The sequence below is a fragment of the Poecile atricapillus genome, chromosome 30 (assembly GCF_030490865.1).
Source record: "Poecile atricapillus isolate bPoeAtr1 chromosome 30, bPoeAtr1.hap1, whole genome shotgun sequence".
Lineage (NCBI taxonomy): Eukaryota > Metazoa > Chordata > Aves > Passeriformes > Paridae > Poecile > Poecile atricapillus.
In genome coordinates, this window is record NC_081278.1 from 609460 (window position 1) to 624599 (window position 15140).

The window sequence follows — 15140 nt, forward strand, 5'->3', positions numbered from 1 at the left end:
TTCTTTTTGTTTTGTTGTCACGGGGAAGATGAGGAAGGGGAGTCGGAGTCTCGGGATTTTGGGACTTGGTGTTGAGGTGACGCCTCCACATCTTTTTTGGGAGATTCGCCCCCAAATTGAGGCTGCTCCGGTTGCGTTTTGAGGGGATCCTGTCCCTGTCTCAGGGGGGAATCCCCGACTCGTCCTGAGGGGGTTCCAACCCCAAATTCCCACCCCCATCTTGGGGGGAACTCCCAGCCTCGTTTTGGGAATGTTTAATCCCAATTTTCCAAACTGTCCCGTCCCCATTCCCAGTGTGATTCCTGCCCCATCCCAGCCCTTCCCACCCCCATTTTTGGGGAATTCCCACCCCCATTTTGGGGTTGTTTCACCCCCATTTTTGGATTCCACCCCCATTTTTGGGGAATTCCCACCCCCATTTTGGGGTTGTTCCATCCTCATTTTTGGGGCTGTCCCATCCCCATCCCAGCCCTTCCCCACCCCCATTTTTGGGGAATTCCCACCCCCATTTTGGGGTTGTTTCAACCCAATTTTTGGATTCTACCCCATCCCCATTCCAAGCACGATTCCTGCCTTATCCCACTCCCATTTTTGGGGAATTCCCACCCTCATTTTGGGGCTGTTTCATCCCCATTTTTGGATTCTGCCCCATCCCCATTCCAAGCACGATTCCAGCCCCAGCCCTTCCCACCTCCATTTTGGGGATGTTTAATCCTCATTTTTGGGGCTGTCCCATCCCCATCCCAGCCCTTCCCCACCCCCATTTTGGGGGAACTCTCACCCCCATTTTGGGGATGTTCCATCCTCATTTTCAGATTCCCATTCCAAGCACGATTCCTGCCCCATCCCACTCCCATTTTTGGGGAATTCCCACCCCCATTTTGGGGTTGTTTCACCCCCATTTTTGGATTCCAGCCCCATCCCAGCCCTTCCCACCCCCATTTTGGGGGAATTCCCACCCTCATTTTGGGGATGTTTAATGTTTAATTCTCATTTCCATCCCCATTCCAAGCACAATTCGTGCCCTTCCCACCCCCATTTTTGGGGAATTCCCACCCTCATTTCTGGGGCTGTGCCATCCCCACTTCAGCCCTTCCCACCCCCATTTTTGGGGAATTCCCACCCTCATTTTGGGGCTGTTCCATCCTCATTTTTGGATTCTTGCCCATTCCCGCCTTTCCCACCCCCATTTCTGGGGAATTCCCACCCTCATTTTGGGGTTGTTTCACCCCCATTTTTGGATTCCAGCCCCATCCCAGCCCTTCCCACCCCCCTGAAGAAGTTTAATCCTCATTTCCAATCCCTCCACCTCTCCCCGTTTTTCCCCCGTGTTTTCAGACGCTGATGGTGCGGAAGGCGGCGATGCCGTCGCGGCCGGTGCAGAGCAGCAGCCCCGGGCACTGCGGGTGCCAGTGCAGCTCCTTCACCTCCTTCTCGCCCTGGTGCAGGAACAGCAGCTGCGGGGGCAGCTCCGACAGCCCCTCCTCACCCTCCTCATCCTCCTCCCCCTGGGCCTGGGGGTCCCGCTCCACGCCCAGGTCCCACTGGGTCACCAGGTCGTCCTCGCCGGCGGCCGCCAGGACGCCGCTCTCGCCCGGGTGCCACTGCACCGAGGTGATGGGCCCGCGGTGCTGCTTGAAGGTGGCCACGCAGGCGGAGCTGCTCTGGGGAGGGGGGGAATGGGGTGGGGGTGAGTTGGGGGGGGTCTGTGGGGCTGATTTGGGGTCTGTGGGGCTGATTTGGGGTCTGTGGGGCAGATTTGGGGGAGTTATGGGGCAGATTTGGGGTCTGTGGGGTGGCTTGGGGGGGGTCTGTGGGGCTGATTTGGGGTCTGTGGGGCAGATTTGGGGTCTGTGGGGCTGATTTGGGGTCTGTGGGGCTGATTTGGGGTCTGTGGGGCAGATTTGGGGTCTGTGGGGCTGATTTGGGGTCTGTGGGGCAGATTTGGGGGGTCTGTGGGGCAGATTTGGGGTCTCTAGGGCTGTTTGGGGGGGTCTGTGGGGGAGAATTTGGGTCTATGGGGCAGATTTGGGGTCTGTGGGGGAGATTTGGGGTCTATGGGGTGGCTTGGGGGGGTCTGTGGGGGAGAATTTGGGGTCTATGCTGGAGATTTGGGCTCTGTGGGTCAGATTTGGGCTCTGTGGGTCAGATTTGGGATCCACGGGTCAGGATTTGGGCTCTATGGGTCACATTTGGGCTCTATGGGGCAGGATTTGGGCTCCATGGATCAGATTTGGTATCCACGGGTCAGATTTGGGCTCTATGAGTCAGATTTGGTATCCACGGGTCAGATTTGGTATCCACGGGTCAGATTTGGGCTCCATGGATCAGATTTGGGATTCCCGGGGTCAGATTTGGGATTCCCGGGGCCGCCAGGCTCTCACCCGGATGCTGCGGAGGTCCCAGAGGCGCAGGGCGCCGTCGTCGCCGCCGCTGAGCAGCGCGGCCGCGTCGCGCCGGCTCCAGGACAGGACGTTGACGTCGCCGTCGTGCGCCGAGGCCACGCTCAGCTGGCAGGCGCGGGGCGGCGGCGCCCGCACGTCCCAAACGCGGATGGAGGCGTCCGAGGAGCACGAGATGAACACCTGGGGTTAATGAAGACGTTAATTAAGATATTAATTAGCAAACGTTTGGCCCCGGCTCCGCGGGGCGAGGCTCCGGCGGCCGCTCACCGAGGCCTCGCTGGGTGACCACTGCACGTCCTCCACGCTGCCGCCGTGGCCGAGCAGCGGCCGCTGGTCCACGGCCCAGCCGGCCTCGCGTGGCTCCCAGCGATGGATGCGCCCGCGCACGTCCCCGGACAGCAGCCGGCCTGGGGGGGACGGGGGGATGTGGCTGCGCTGTGTGGTGAACCCCAAAATCCCCCATTGCACCCCAAAATCTCCTGTTCCGCCCCAAAATCCCCCATTCCACCCCAAAATCACCCATTGCACCCCAAAATCCCCCATTCCACCCCAAAATCCCCCATTGCACCCCAAAATCCCCCGTTCCACCCCAAAATCACCCATTGCACCCCAAAATCACCCACTGCACCCCAAAATCACCCATTGCACCCCAAAATCCCCCATTCCACCCCAAAATCTCCCGTTCCACCCCAAAATCCCCCGTTCCACCCCAAAATCCCCCGTTCCACCCCAAAATCACCCCTTCAACCCCAAAATCCCCCGTTACACCACAAAATCTCCCGTTCCACCCCAAAATCCCCCATTGCACCCCAAAATCTCCTGTTCCACCCCAAAATCCCCCATTCCACCCCAAAATCTGTACCGGGGGTCTCAGGCTCCGGCCCAGCCTGACCCCCATAAAGCCCCAAAATCCCCCATTTTGCAGCTTATCGGGACCCCCAGTTTCCCAATCTTTCCCCCTCACGATTGCCGCCATTTTGTCCCTTCACGTTTCCCACCCTTTTCCCCTCATGCCAGCCACCCTTTTCTCCCCTCACATTTCCCATCCTTTCCCCCTCACATTTCCCATTATTTTCCCTCACATTTTTCCTTCACGTTTCCCATATTTTTCTCTCAAGTTTCCCACCCTTTCCTCTCACGTTTCTCATCCTTCCCCCCTCACATTTCCCGCCCTTTCCCCCTCACACTGGCCGCCATTTTGTCCCCTCACGTTTCCCGCCTTTTTTCCCTCATGATTACCGCCCTTTCCCCCTCACATTTCCCACCGTTTTCCCCTCACATTTCCCCTCACATTTCCCCTCACATTTCCCACCATTTTCCCCTCACATTTCCCGCCCTTTCCCCCTCACATTTCTCCTCACATTTCCCGCCCTTTCCCCTCACGCCAGCCACCATTTTGTCCCCTCACATTTCCCGCCCTTTCCCCCTCACACCGGCCGCCATTTAGTCCCCTCATGTTTCCCGCCCTTTCCCCTCACATTTCCCACATTTCACCCTCACATTTCCCTCCCTTTCCCTTCATTTTCCCCTCCCATTTCCCACCATTTTGTCCCCTCACGTTTCCCTTCCTTTTCCCTCACACCGGCCGCCATTTTGTCCCCTGACATTTCCCGCCCTTTCCCCTCACGCTGGCCGCCATTTTGTCCCCTCACATTTCCCATATTTCCCCCTCACATTTCCCACCATTTTGTCCCCTCACATTCCCCGCCCTTTCCCCCTCACATTTCCCCTCACATTTCCCTCCCTTTCCCCTCACACCGGCCGCCATTTTCCCCCGTCCCTCACCTGGGCTCTGGGGGCTCCAGTCCAGCGCGAAGCCCTCGTCCAGGTGTCCGCTGAAGGTGGCGAGCTCGGGCAGAGCTCCCTGCTGCACGCTCTTCTGCCCCCTCCTCGAATCCCCCTCCCCAAACGGCCCCTCCAGGACCCCCAGGGCCCTCCCCAGTTCCAGCACCTCCACCTGGCCCCGCTCCGACCACACGGCCGCCACCGGGGACCCCCCGAGGGACGTCACCTGTGGGGGGACACGGAAAACCCGGGGGGTCACCGGGGCTTGGGACCCCCGAAAGGGCGAAGGAAGGTGAGGGAGGGATTTTGGGGGGTCCTGGGAGGGACTCGAGGGAAGATTTGGGGGTTTTGGGGGGTCCCAAGGGTTGTCAGGGGGTTTAAGGGGGGTCCCAGGGTGATTCTTGGGGGTCCCAGAGGAATTTTGAGGGTCCCAAGGAAATTTTGGAGGGTGCCAGGCTTAGCTGGGGAGTCCCAGAAAGTTTTTGTTGTTCACAGAGCAATTTTTGGTGTTCCCAGAATGATTTTTGGGGTCCCAAGGTGGTTTTTGTTGTTCCCAGGGTCATTTTTGGTGATTTTTTTGTTCCCAGGGTGATTTTTGGTGATTTTCGGCTTTCCCAGGGTGATTTTTGTTGTTCCCAGGGTGGTTTTTGTGCTCCCAAGGTGATTTTTGTTGTTCCCAGTGTGGTTTTTGGGGTCCCAAGGTGATTTTTGGCGTTCCCAGGGTGATTTTTGGTGTTTTTCTTGTTCCCAGGGTGATTTTTGGTCATTTTTGTTGTTCTCAGTGTAGATTTTGGGGCTGTTTTCTGGGGGGAGGGCTCTGTACCCGCAGCCTGTTGATCCCCCCGTAGTGGGGGGCCATGAGGAGCAGCAGCTGCGGCTCCCGCCCTTCCTCATCCTCCTCATCCTCATCCTCCTCCTCCTCCTCCTCGCTGTCGCTGTCCTTCCCCCGCCGCAGCCCGTGCAGGTTCTGCATCCGCATCAGCAGCACCCTAAAAACCCCCCACCCAAAAAAAATCAATCCCCAAAACCCCCGGGGGGGACCCCAAAACCTCCCAGAGGAGGAAGCCAAAATTTGGGGGGGTCAGGGAGGGTCCTGAGGGTGATTTTGGGAGGTTTTGGGGGGGTCTGGGAGAGGTCAGGAGCTGTTTGGGGGGATCCTGAGTGAGTTTGGGGGTCTGGATGAATTTGGGGAGGGGTCCTGAGGGATTTGGGGGGGTCACAGGGGGAATTTGGGGGTCCTGGGGGTGAATTTTAGGGGGTTTCTTTGAAGAATTTGATAAGGACCAAGATCACCTTGAATGGGGGGGTCTCAGGAGGAATTTGGGGGCTCTGAGGAGTGAATTTTGGGAGGGTTCTCAGAGGAATTTGAGGGGAATTTTAGAGAAATTTGAGAAGCACCAAGACAAATTCTGGGGGGGGGTCTTTGGGTGGATTTTTAGAGGAATTTGAGGAGGCCCAGGATAAATTTGAGGGGGGTCCCAGGGGTGAATTTTGGGGGATTTTTAGAGGAATTTGAGGAGGCCATGGATAAAATCGGGGAGGGTCTCTCAGGAGGAATTCAGGGGGGCTCTTTAAGGAATTTGGGGAGGGGTCCTGGGGAGTTTTGGGGGAGTCCTGGGGGTCTCTCACCGGTTCCTGCCGGGGGTCTCGGCCTGGGTGCCGGCGCAGAGCAGCACCGACAGCGGCAGCTGCTCCCGGCCCTCGCCCAGCGCGTCCCGCAGCACGTCAAAGCTCAGGCACGGCGAGCCTGAGGGAAAACAGGGCTCAGAGACCCCAAAAACACCAAAAAACACCCCAAAAACACCCCAAAAACCCTGAGAGCAGCAGCTGCTCCCGACCCTCGCCCAGCGCGTCCCGCAGCACGTCAAAGCTCAGGCACGGCGAGCCTGGGGGAAAACAGGGCTCAGAGACCCCAAAAACACCCAAAAACACTCCAAAACACCCCAAAAACACCCAAAACACCCCAAAAACACCCAGAAACACCCCAAAAACCCTGAGAGCAGCAGCTGCTCCCGGCCCTCGCCCAGCGCGTCCCGCAGCACGTCAAAGCTCAGGCACGGCGAGCCTGAGAGAAAACAGGGATCAGAGACCCCAAAAACACCAAAAAACACCCCAAAAACAACCAGAAACACCAAAAACAACCAGAAACACCCAGAAACACCCCAAAAACACCCCAAAAACCCTGAGAGCAGCAGCTGCTCCCAACCCTCGCCCAGCGCGTCCCGCAGCACGTCAAAGCTCAGGCACGGCGAGCCTGAGAGAAAACAGGGCTCAGAGACCCCAAAACCACCAAAAAACACCCCAAAAACACCCAGAAACACCCCAAAAACACCCCAAAACACCCCAAAACCACCCCAAAAACTCTGTCAAAGCTCAGGCACGGCAAGCCTGAGGGAAAACGGGGCTCAGAGAACCCAAAAACACCAAAAAACACCCCAAAAACACCCAAAAAACACCCAAAACAGCCCCAAAACATCCCCAAAACACCCAAAACACCCAGAAACAGCCCCAAAACACCCAAAACACCCCAAAAACACCCCAAAACACCCAGAAACACCCCAAAAACTCTGTCAAAGCTCAGGCACGGCGAGCCTGAGGGAAAACAGGGCTCAGAGACCCCAAAAACACCCAAAACACCCCAAAAACACCCAAAAAACAACCAGAAACACCCCAAAAACACCCCAAAAACACCCCAAAAACCCTGAGAGCAGCAGCTGCTCCCAACCCTCGCCCAGCGCGTCCTGCAGCACATCAAAGCTCAGGCACGGCGAGCCTGAGGGAAAACAGGGCTCAGAGACCCCAAAAACACCCAGAAACACCCCAAAACACCCCAAAACACCCCAAAAACACCCCAAAAACCCTGAGAGCAGCAGCTGCTCCCGGCCCTCGCCCAGCGCGTCCCGCAGCACGTCAAAGCTCAGGCACGGCGAGCCTGAGGGAAAACAGGGCTCAGAGACCACAAAAACACCCAGAAACATCCCAAAACACCCCAAAAACACCCAGAAACACCCCAAAAACAACCAGAAACACCCCAAAAACACCCCAAAACACCCCAAAAACACCCCAAAAACACCCCAAAACACCTAGAAACACCCCAAAAACAACCCAAAAACAACCAGAAACACCCCAAAAACCCTGAGAGCAGCAGCTGCTCCCGGCCCTCGCCCAGCGCGTCCCGCAGCACATCAAAGCTCAGGCACGGCGAGCCTGAGAGAAAACAGGGCTCAGAGACCCCAAAAACACCAAAAAACACCCCAAAACACCCAGAAACACCCCAAAAACACCCCCAAAACACCCAGAAACAACCAGAAACACCCCAAAAACACCAAAAAACACCCCAAAAACCCTGTCAAAGCTCAGGCACGGCGAGCCTGAGGGAAAACAGGGCTCAGAGACCCCAAAAACACCAAAAAACACCCCAAAAACACCCAGAAACACCCCAAAAACACCCAGAAACACAGAAACACCCCAAAAACCCTGAGAGCAGCAGCTGCTCCCGGCCCTCGCCCAGCGCGTCCCGCAGCACGTCAAAGCTCAGGCACGGCGAGCCTGGGGGAAAACAGGGCTCAGAGACCCCAAAAACACCAAAAAACACCCCAAAAACACCCCAAAAACAACCAGAAACACCCCAAAACCATCAAAAACACCCCAAAAACCCTGTCAAAGCTCAGGCACGGCGAGCCTGAGGGAAAACAGGGCTCAGAGACCCCAAAAACACCAAAAAACACCCCAAAACACCCAGAAACACCCCAAAAACACCCCCAAAACAACCAGAAACACCCCAAAAACACCCAGAAACACCCAAAAACCCTGTCAAAGCTCAGGCACAGCGAGCCTGCGGGAAAACAGGGATCAGGGATCCCAAAAACACCAAAAAACATCCCAAAAACACCCAGAAACACCCCAAAAACATCAAAAAACACCCCAAAAACCCTGTCAAAGCTCAGGCACGGCAAGCCTGAGGGAAAACAGGGCTCAGAGACCCCAAAAAACACCCCAAAAACACCCCAAAAACACCCAAAACAGCATCAAAACATCCCCAAAACATCCCCAAAACATCCCCAAAATACCCAGAAACAGCCCCAAAACACCCCAAAACCGTGTCAAAGCTCAGGCACGGCGAGCCTGGGGGAAACAGGGCTTAGGGACCCCAAAAACACCCAAAAACACCCCAAAACAACCAGAAACACCCCAAAAACACCCCAAAAACCCTGTCAAAGCTCAGGCACGGCGAGCCTGGGGGAAACAGGGCTTAGAGACCCCAAAAATCCCCCAAAAACCCCAAGATCCCCCCCAAAAACCCCCAAATCCCCCCAAAAACCTCCCCAAAATCCTCCCAAACCCACAAAATCCCCAAGATCCCCCCAAAGTCCCCCCGAAAGCCTCCCCAAACCCCTAAAATCCCCCCAAAACCTCAGAATTCCCTCAAAAATCTCCCCAAATCCCCAGAATCCTCCCGAAAGCCTCCCCAAACCCCTAAAATCCCCCCAAAAACCCCCAAAATCCCCCCAAAAACCGCAAAATCCCCACAAAAACCCCAAAAATCTCCACAAAAACGCCCCAAAAACCTCAAAATTCCCACAAAAACCCCAAAATCCCCACAAACACCCCAACTCCTCGCAAAAAAACTCTTAAATCCCCCCCAAACCCCCCAAAAAACCTCCGCAAAACCCGCAAAATCCCCCCAAAACCCCAAAATCCCCACAAAAACCTCTCCAAAGCCCCAAAATCCCCACAAATCCTCCCCAAAGCCCCAAAAATCCCCACAAAAACCCCAAAATCTCCACAAAAACGCCCTAAAAACCCTAAAATCCCGTCAAGAACACCAAAATCCCCCCAAAAACCCCAAAATCCCCCCAAAAACCGCAAAATCTCCACAAAAACCCCGAAATCTCCACAAAAACCCCAAAATCTCCAAAAAAACGCCCCAAAAACCCCAAAATCCCCCCAAAAACCGCAAAATCCCCACAAAAACCGCAAAATCCCCACAAAAACCGCAAAATCCCCACAAAAACCCCAAAATCCCCACAAAAACCCCAAAATCCCCACAAAAACCCCAAAATCCCCACAAAAACCGCAAAATCCCCACAAAAACCCCAAAATCCCCCCAAAAACCGCAAAATCCCCACAAAAACCCCAAAATCCCCACAAAAACCGCAAAATCCCCACAAAAACCCCAAAATCCCCCCAAAAACCCCAAAATCTCCCCAGAAACCCCAAAATCTCCACAAAAACGTCCCAAAAACCCCAAAATTCCCACAAAAACGCCTCAAAATCTCCCGGAATCCTCCCGAACCCCCCGTGCCGCGCGCACCGGTGCCGGCTCGGTGGTAGAGCACGTACGCCTCCTCATCCATCACCAGCTCCTCCTCGGGGCCCAGCGCCGGGCCCGTCCCGGGAACGTAAACGCGGCCCGGGGGCTCCGCGGGGTCCCTGTCGCGACACCGGGCCCGGGGCCGGTCGCGATTGGCGCCGCGGGAGGAGCCGGAGCGGCGCCGCGCCGCCATCTTGGTCGTGAGGGGAATGAGGAGCTTCCGGTGAGGATCCGCCCACTTCCGGGGGGAGGTGGGCGTGGCTTTGTGCGTCACGTCCGGTGCGCGGTTTGGCGGGAATCGGTGATACCACGTGACCTCCACGTGGCCTCCAGTGACCCCCAGTGACCCCAAATGTCCTCCCAGTTCCTCCCAGTGACTCCCAGTAACTCCCAGTGTCCTCCCAGTTCCTCCCAGTGACCCCCCCAGTGACTCCCAGTAACTCCCAGTAACCCCCAGTGTCCTCCCAGTTCCTCCCAGTGACTCCCAGTAACTCCCAGTTCCTCCCAGTAACCCCCAATGTCCTCCCAGTTCCTCCCAGTTCCTCCCAGTAACTCCCAGTAATTCCCAATGTCCTCCCAGTTCCTCCCAGTGACCCCCCCAGTGACTCCCAGTAACTCCCAGTTCCCTCCCAGCTCCCCCTCAATCCCCTCCCAGTTCCTACCAGTGACCCCCAGTCCATCCCAGTAACCCCCCATATCCCCCCAGTCCCTCCCAGTTCCCCCCCAATCCCTCCCAGTAACTCCCAGTCCATCCCAGTAACCCCCAATGTCCCCCCAGTCTCTCCCAGTAACTCCCAGTTCCCCCCCAATCCCCTCCCAGTCCATCCCAGTAACTCCCAGTGACCTCCAGTGACCCCCCCCAGTCCCTCCCAGTATCCCCTCAATCCCCTCCCAGTCTCTCCCAGTAACTCCCAGTCCATCCCAGTAACTCCCAGTCCCTCCCAGTCCCCCCTCAATCCCCTCCCAGTCCCTCCCAGTATCCCCTCAATCCACTCCCAGTCTCTCCCAGTAACTCCCAGTCCCTCCCAGTAACTCCCAGTCTCTCCCAGTCCATCCCAGTAACTCCCAGTAACTCCCAGTACACCGAGGAGCGGGGGGAGGGTCTCTCTCAGCTCTTTTATTGGGGGGGGGAGGGGCCGGCGCCCCCCTCACCCCTCCCCCCCCTGCAGCTGCCTCAGTTTCCCCAGCGCCTCCCGGAGCCTCCGCGAGAAGAGCCGGGGGTCCTGGGGGGGAGGGGCGGCCTCAGGGGGGACCCCGGGACCCCCGGCCGGGGGGATTTGGGGGGGATTTGGGATTTTTTGGGATTTTGGGGATTTTTGGGATTTTTTGGGGATTTTTGGGGGGATTTTGGGGATTTTTTGGGGATTTTTTGGGATTTTTTGGGGATTTTTTTGGGATTTCTGGGGGGGATTTGGGATTTTTTGGGGTTTTTTTGGGGGGGATTTTTAGGGGGAAATTTGAGGATTTCGGGGGTTTTGGGGGGAATTTGAGGAATTTTAGAGGTTTGAGGGATTTGGAGTTTTTTTTTAGGGGATTTGGGGTTTTTGGGGTTTTTTTTTGGAGGAATTTGGGATTTTTGGGGGGGATTTGGGATTATTTTGGGGGGGATTTGGGGTTTTTTTGAGTATTTTGGAAGAATTTGGGACTATTTTAGGTGGTTTGGGGGGTTTTGGGGTTATTTTCGGGTAATTTGGGTGTTTTTTGGGTTATTTTGGGGTGATTTGGGTGTTTTGGGGTTATTTTGGGGTTTTTTGGGTTATTTCAGGTGTTTTTTGGTTGTTTTGGGGTTATTTTGGGTGTTTTGGGGTGATTTTGGGGTTTTTTTGGGTTACTTTGGGTGGTTTTGGGGTGTTTTGGGGGTTTTTTTGGTTGTTTTGGGGTTATTTTGGTTGTTTTGGGGTGATTTTGGGGTTTTTTTGGGTTACTTTGGGTGGTTTTGGGGTGTTTTGGGGTGATTTGGGGGGTTTTTTGGTTGTTTTGGGGTTATTTTGGTTGTTTTAGGGTGATTTTGGGGTGTTTTTGGGATTATTTTGGGTGGTTTTTGGGTTATTTCGGGTGTTTTTTAGGAGTTTTTGGGATTTTTTCGGGCACTCACGGTTTTGGGGGAGCTCTCCCGGCACGAGATGTGCACCAGGGCGGGGCCGTCCCCTCCCCCCACGAAGGAAACGCCGTAACCGTCCTGGTGGGGCTGGGGGCACCAGTAACAACCAGTAAAAACCAGTAACCTCCCAGTAACAACCAGTAACAACCAGTAACAACCAGTGACCCCCCAGTAACAACCAGTAAAATTCAGTAACCTCCCAGTAACAACCAGTGACCCCCCAGTGACCTCCCGGTGACCTCCCAGTAACAACCAGTAACAACCGGTAAGAACCAGTGACCTCCCAGTAAGAACCAGTGACTCCCCCGTGACCTCCCAGTGCCCCCCAGTCGCTCCCAGTAACTCCCCGTGTGACTCCCAGTCCCTCCCAGTCCCTCCCAGTCTCCCCCAGTAACTCCTAGTAACTCCCAGTGTGATCCCCAGTCCCCTCCCAGTCCCCCCCAGTAACTCCCAGTCCATCCCAGTCCCCTCCCAGTCCCCCCCAGTCCCTCCCAGTAACTCCCCGTGTGACTCCCAGCCCCTCCCAGTCTCCCCCAGTAACTCCCAGTCCCTCCCAGTGTGATCCCCAGTCCCTCCCAGTCCCCCCCAGTAACTCCCAGTCCATCCCAGTCCCCTCCCAGTCCCCCCCAGTCCCTCCCAGTCCCCTCCCAGTCCCCCCCAGTCCCTCCCAGTCCCTCCCAGTCCCTCCCAGTCCCCTCCCAGTAACTCCCAGTCCCCTCCCAGTCCCCTCCCAGTCCCTCCCAGTCCCTCCCAGTACCCACCGGGTTGAAGCCCCCCCCCGCAGGCCGCAGGGGGTGGGGCAGCAGAGGGGGGTGTGACCGGGGGGCGGGGCTAAAGGCCAGAGCCCAGGGCTGCCCCAGCACCTGGGGGTGGGGATATGCAAATGATATGCAGATGAGACCACACCCACAAGCACTGTGCCAACCAATCACAGTGATGCTTTAGGCCACGCCCTTCAGTGGCCACGCCCCATTGACCATATAAGGAGAATGCCATTCCCACCTTGGCTCCGCCCACATCTCCTTATAAGGCAATTCTCAGCCAAGCTCCACCCCCCAAGCCACACCCACATCTCCTTATAAGGAAATTACTATCTAAGCTCCACCCCCAAGCTCCACCCACCTCCTTATAAGGCAATTCTTATCTAAGCTCCACCCCCAAGCTCCACCCACATCTCCTTATAAGGCAATTCTTAACCAAGCTCCACTCAAAGCTCCACCCACATCTCCTTATAAGGCAATTCTTAACCAAGCTCCACCCCCAAAGCTCCACCCATATCCTTATAAGGCAATTCTCAGCCAAGCTCCACCCCCAAAGCTCCACCCATATCCTTATAAGGAAATTCTTATCTAAGCTCCACCCCCCCAAGCTCCACCCACCTCCTTATAAGGCAATTCTCAGCCAAGCTCCACCCCCAAGCTCCACCCACATCTCCTTATAAGGCAATTCTTAACCAAGCTCCACCCCCAAAGCTCCACCCATATCCTTATAAGGAAATTCTTATCTAAGCTCCACCCCCCCAAGCTCCACCCACCTCCTTATAAGGCAATTCTCAGCCAAGCTCCACCCCCAAGCTCCACCCACATCTCCTTATAAGGCAATTCTCAGCCAAGCTCCACCCCCCAAGCTCCACCCACATCTCCTTATAAGGCAATTCTCAGCCAAGCTCCACCCCCAAGCTCCACCCACATCTCCTTATAAGGCAATTCTCAGCCAAGCTCCACCCCCAAGCTCCACCCACATCCTTATAAGGCAATTCTTATCTAAGCTCCACCCCCAAGCTCCACCCACCTCCTTATAAGGCAATTCTCAGCCAAGCTCCACCCCCAAGCCCCACCCACCTCCTTATAAGGAAATCCTTATCTAAGCTCCACCCCCCAAGCCACACCCACCTCCTTATAAGGCAATTCTCAGCCAAGCTCCACCCAAAGCTCCACCCACCTCCTTATATGGCAAACATTAAGCCCCACCCCTTTTAGTTTAAGCCCCGCCCTCTCTTAGCCCAGTCCCCACCCTCAAGCTCCACCCATCTCCTTATATGGCAAATCCTGGCCAAGCCCCGCCCCCTTTCAGCCCCACCCACCTCTGTGAGGAAAGGTGGGCGGAGCCGCATCTGATTGGCCACGGCCGCCAGCGCCTGCAGGTGCCGCTCCAGCCCCGCCCCCGTCATGGCCGCCCGGCGCCGCCCCCGTGCCTGCGCCAGCGCCGCCTCCAACAGCGCCCGGCGGCGCCCGGGCTGGGAGGGGCCTGAGGGTGAGGCTCCGCCCCCTCCCAAAACTGCCCCGCCCCTTCCCAAAAACTGCCCCGCCCTTTTCTCCCCTCACGATTCCCGCCCTTTTCTCCCCTCACGATTCCCGCCTTTTCTCCCCTCACGTTTCCCGCCCTTTTCTCCCCTCACGTTTTCCCGCCCTTTTCTCCCCTCACGTTTCCCGCCCTTTTCTCCCCTCACGTTTCCCGCCCTTTTCTCCCCTCACGTTTCCCGCCCTTTTCTCCCCTCACGTTTTCCCGCCCTTTTCTCCCCTCACGTTTCCCGCCCTTTTCTCCCCTCAGTGACTCCCCCAAATCCAAGACCCCCTCCCCCAGTGACCCCTCAACATCCCCTGGCTCCATTTCTGTCTCCCCAGCCCCATTTTTGGGGTGCCCAATCCCATTTTTGGGGTCCCCAGTCCCATTTTTGGGATCCCCAGTCCCATTATTGGGGTCCCCAGCCCCATTTTTGGGGTGCCCAATCCCAGTTTTGGGGTCCCCAGCCCCATTTTTGGTGTCCCCAGCCCCATTTTTGGTGTCCCCAGCCCCATTTTTGGGGTCCCCAGCCCCATTTTTGGTGTCCCCAGCCCCATTTTTGGGTTCCCCAATCCCATTTTTGGGGTCCCCAGCCCCATTTTTGGGGTCCCCAGCCCCATTTTTGGGGTGCCCAATCCCAGTTTTGGGGTCCCCAGCCCCATTTTTGGGGTGCCCAATCCCATTTTTGGTGTCCCCAGCCCCAGTTTTGGGGTGCCCAATCCCATTTTTGTCTCCCCAGCCCCATTTTTGGGGTCCCCAGCCCCATTTTTGGGGTGCCCAATCCCATTTTTTGGGTCCCCAATCCCATTTTTGGGGTCCCCAGCCCCACTTTTGGGGTGCCCAATCCCAGTTTTAGGGTCCCCAGCCCCACTTTTGGGGTCCCCAGTCCCAGTTTTGGGGTCCCCAGCCCCATTTTTGGGGTGCCAAATCCCAGTTTTGGGGTCCCCAGCCCCATTTTTGGGGTCCCCAATCCCATTTTTGGGATCCCCAGCCCCATTTTTGTCTCCCCAGCCCCATTTTTGGGATCCCCAGTCCCATTATTGGGGTCCCCAGCCCCATTTTTGGGGTGCCCAGTCCCATTATTGGGGTCCCCAGCCCCATTTTTGGGGTCCCCAATCCCATTTTTGGGATCCCCAGCCCCATTTTTGTCTCCCCAGCCCCATTTTTGTCTCCCCAGCCCCATTTTTGGGATCCCCAGTCCCATTATTGGGGTCCCCAGCCCCATTTTTGGGGTGCCCAATCCCAGTTTTGG

General features: G+C 56.5%; 2 protein-coding genes across 3 annotated transcripts; both read right to left on the minus strand.

Annotated features, from left to right (window-relative positions):
- Positions 1-1292: 1292 nt before the first annotated feature.
- Positions 1293-9812, minus strand: GRWD1 (glutamate rich WD repeat containing 1). Of its 2 annotated transcripts, none has more exons than XM_058859666.1 (7): positions 9505-9812; positions 5820-5937; positions 5014-5179; positions 4191-4416; positions 2673-2812; positions 2385-2585; positions 1293-1664 (listed from the first exon to the last, which is right to left on the minus strand). In XM_058859666.1, the coding sequence occupies exons 1-7, from the start codon at positions 9695-9697 to the stop codon at positions 1335-1337; spliced, it is 1374 nt and encodes a 457-aa protein (XP_058715649.1). In that variant the 5' UTR covers positions 9698-9812; the 3' UTR covers positions 1293-1334. The 2 variants fall into 2 exon arrangements, with proteins under 2 accessions (XP_058715649.1, XP_058715650.1); XM_058859667.1 differs by having other exon boundaries at positions 9534-9618.
- Positions 9813-10604: 792 nt separating this feature from the next.
- LOC131589850 (carnitine O-palmitoyltransferase 1, liver isoform-like) lies at positions 10605-13887 on the minus strand. Its single transcript, XM_058859669.1, has 4 exons — positions 13689-13887; positions 12367-12468; positions 11600-11692; positions 10605-10727 (listed from the first exon to the last, which is right to left on the minus strand). Exons 1-4 carry the CDS (start codon positions 13773-13775, stop codon positions 10653-10655), a joined length of 357 nt encoding a protein of 118 aa, XP_058715652.1. The 5' UTR covers positions 13776-13887; the 3' UTR covers positions 10605-10652.
- Between the last annotated feature and the right edge of the window lie 1253 nt (positions 13888-15140).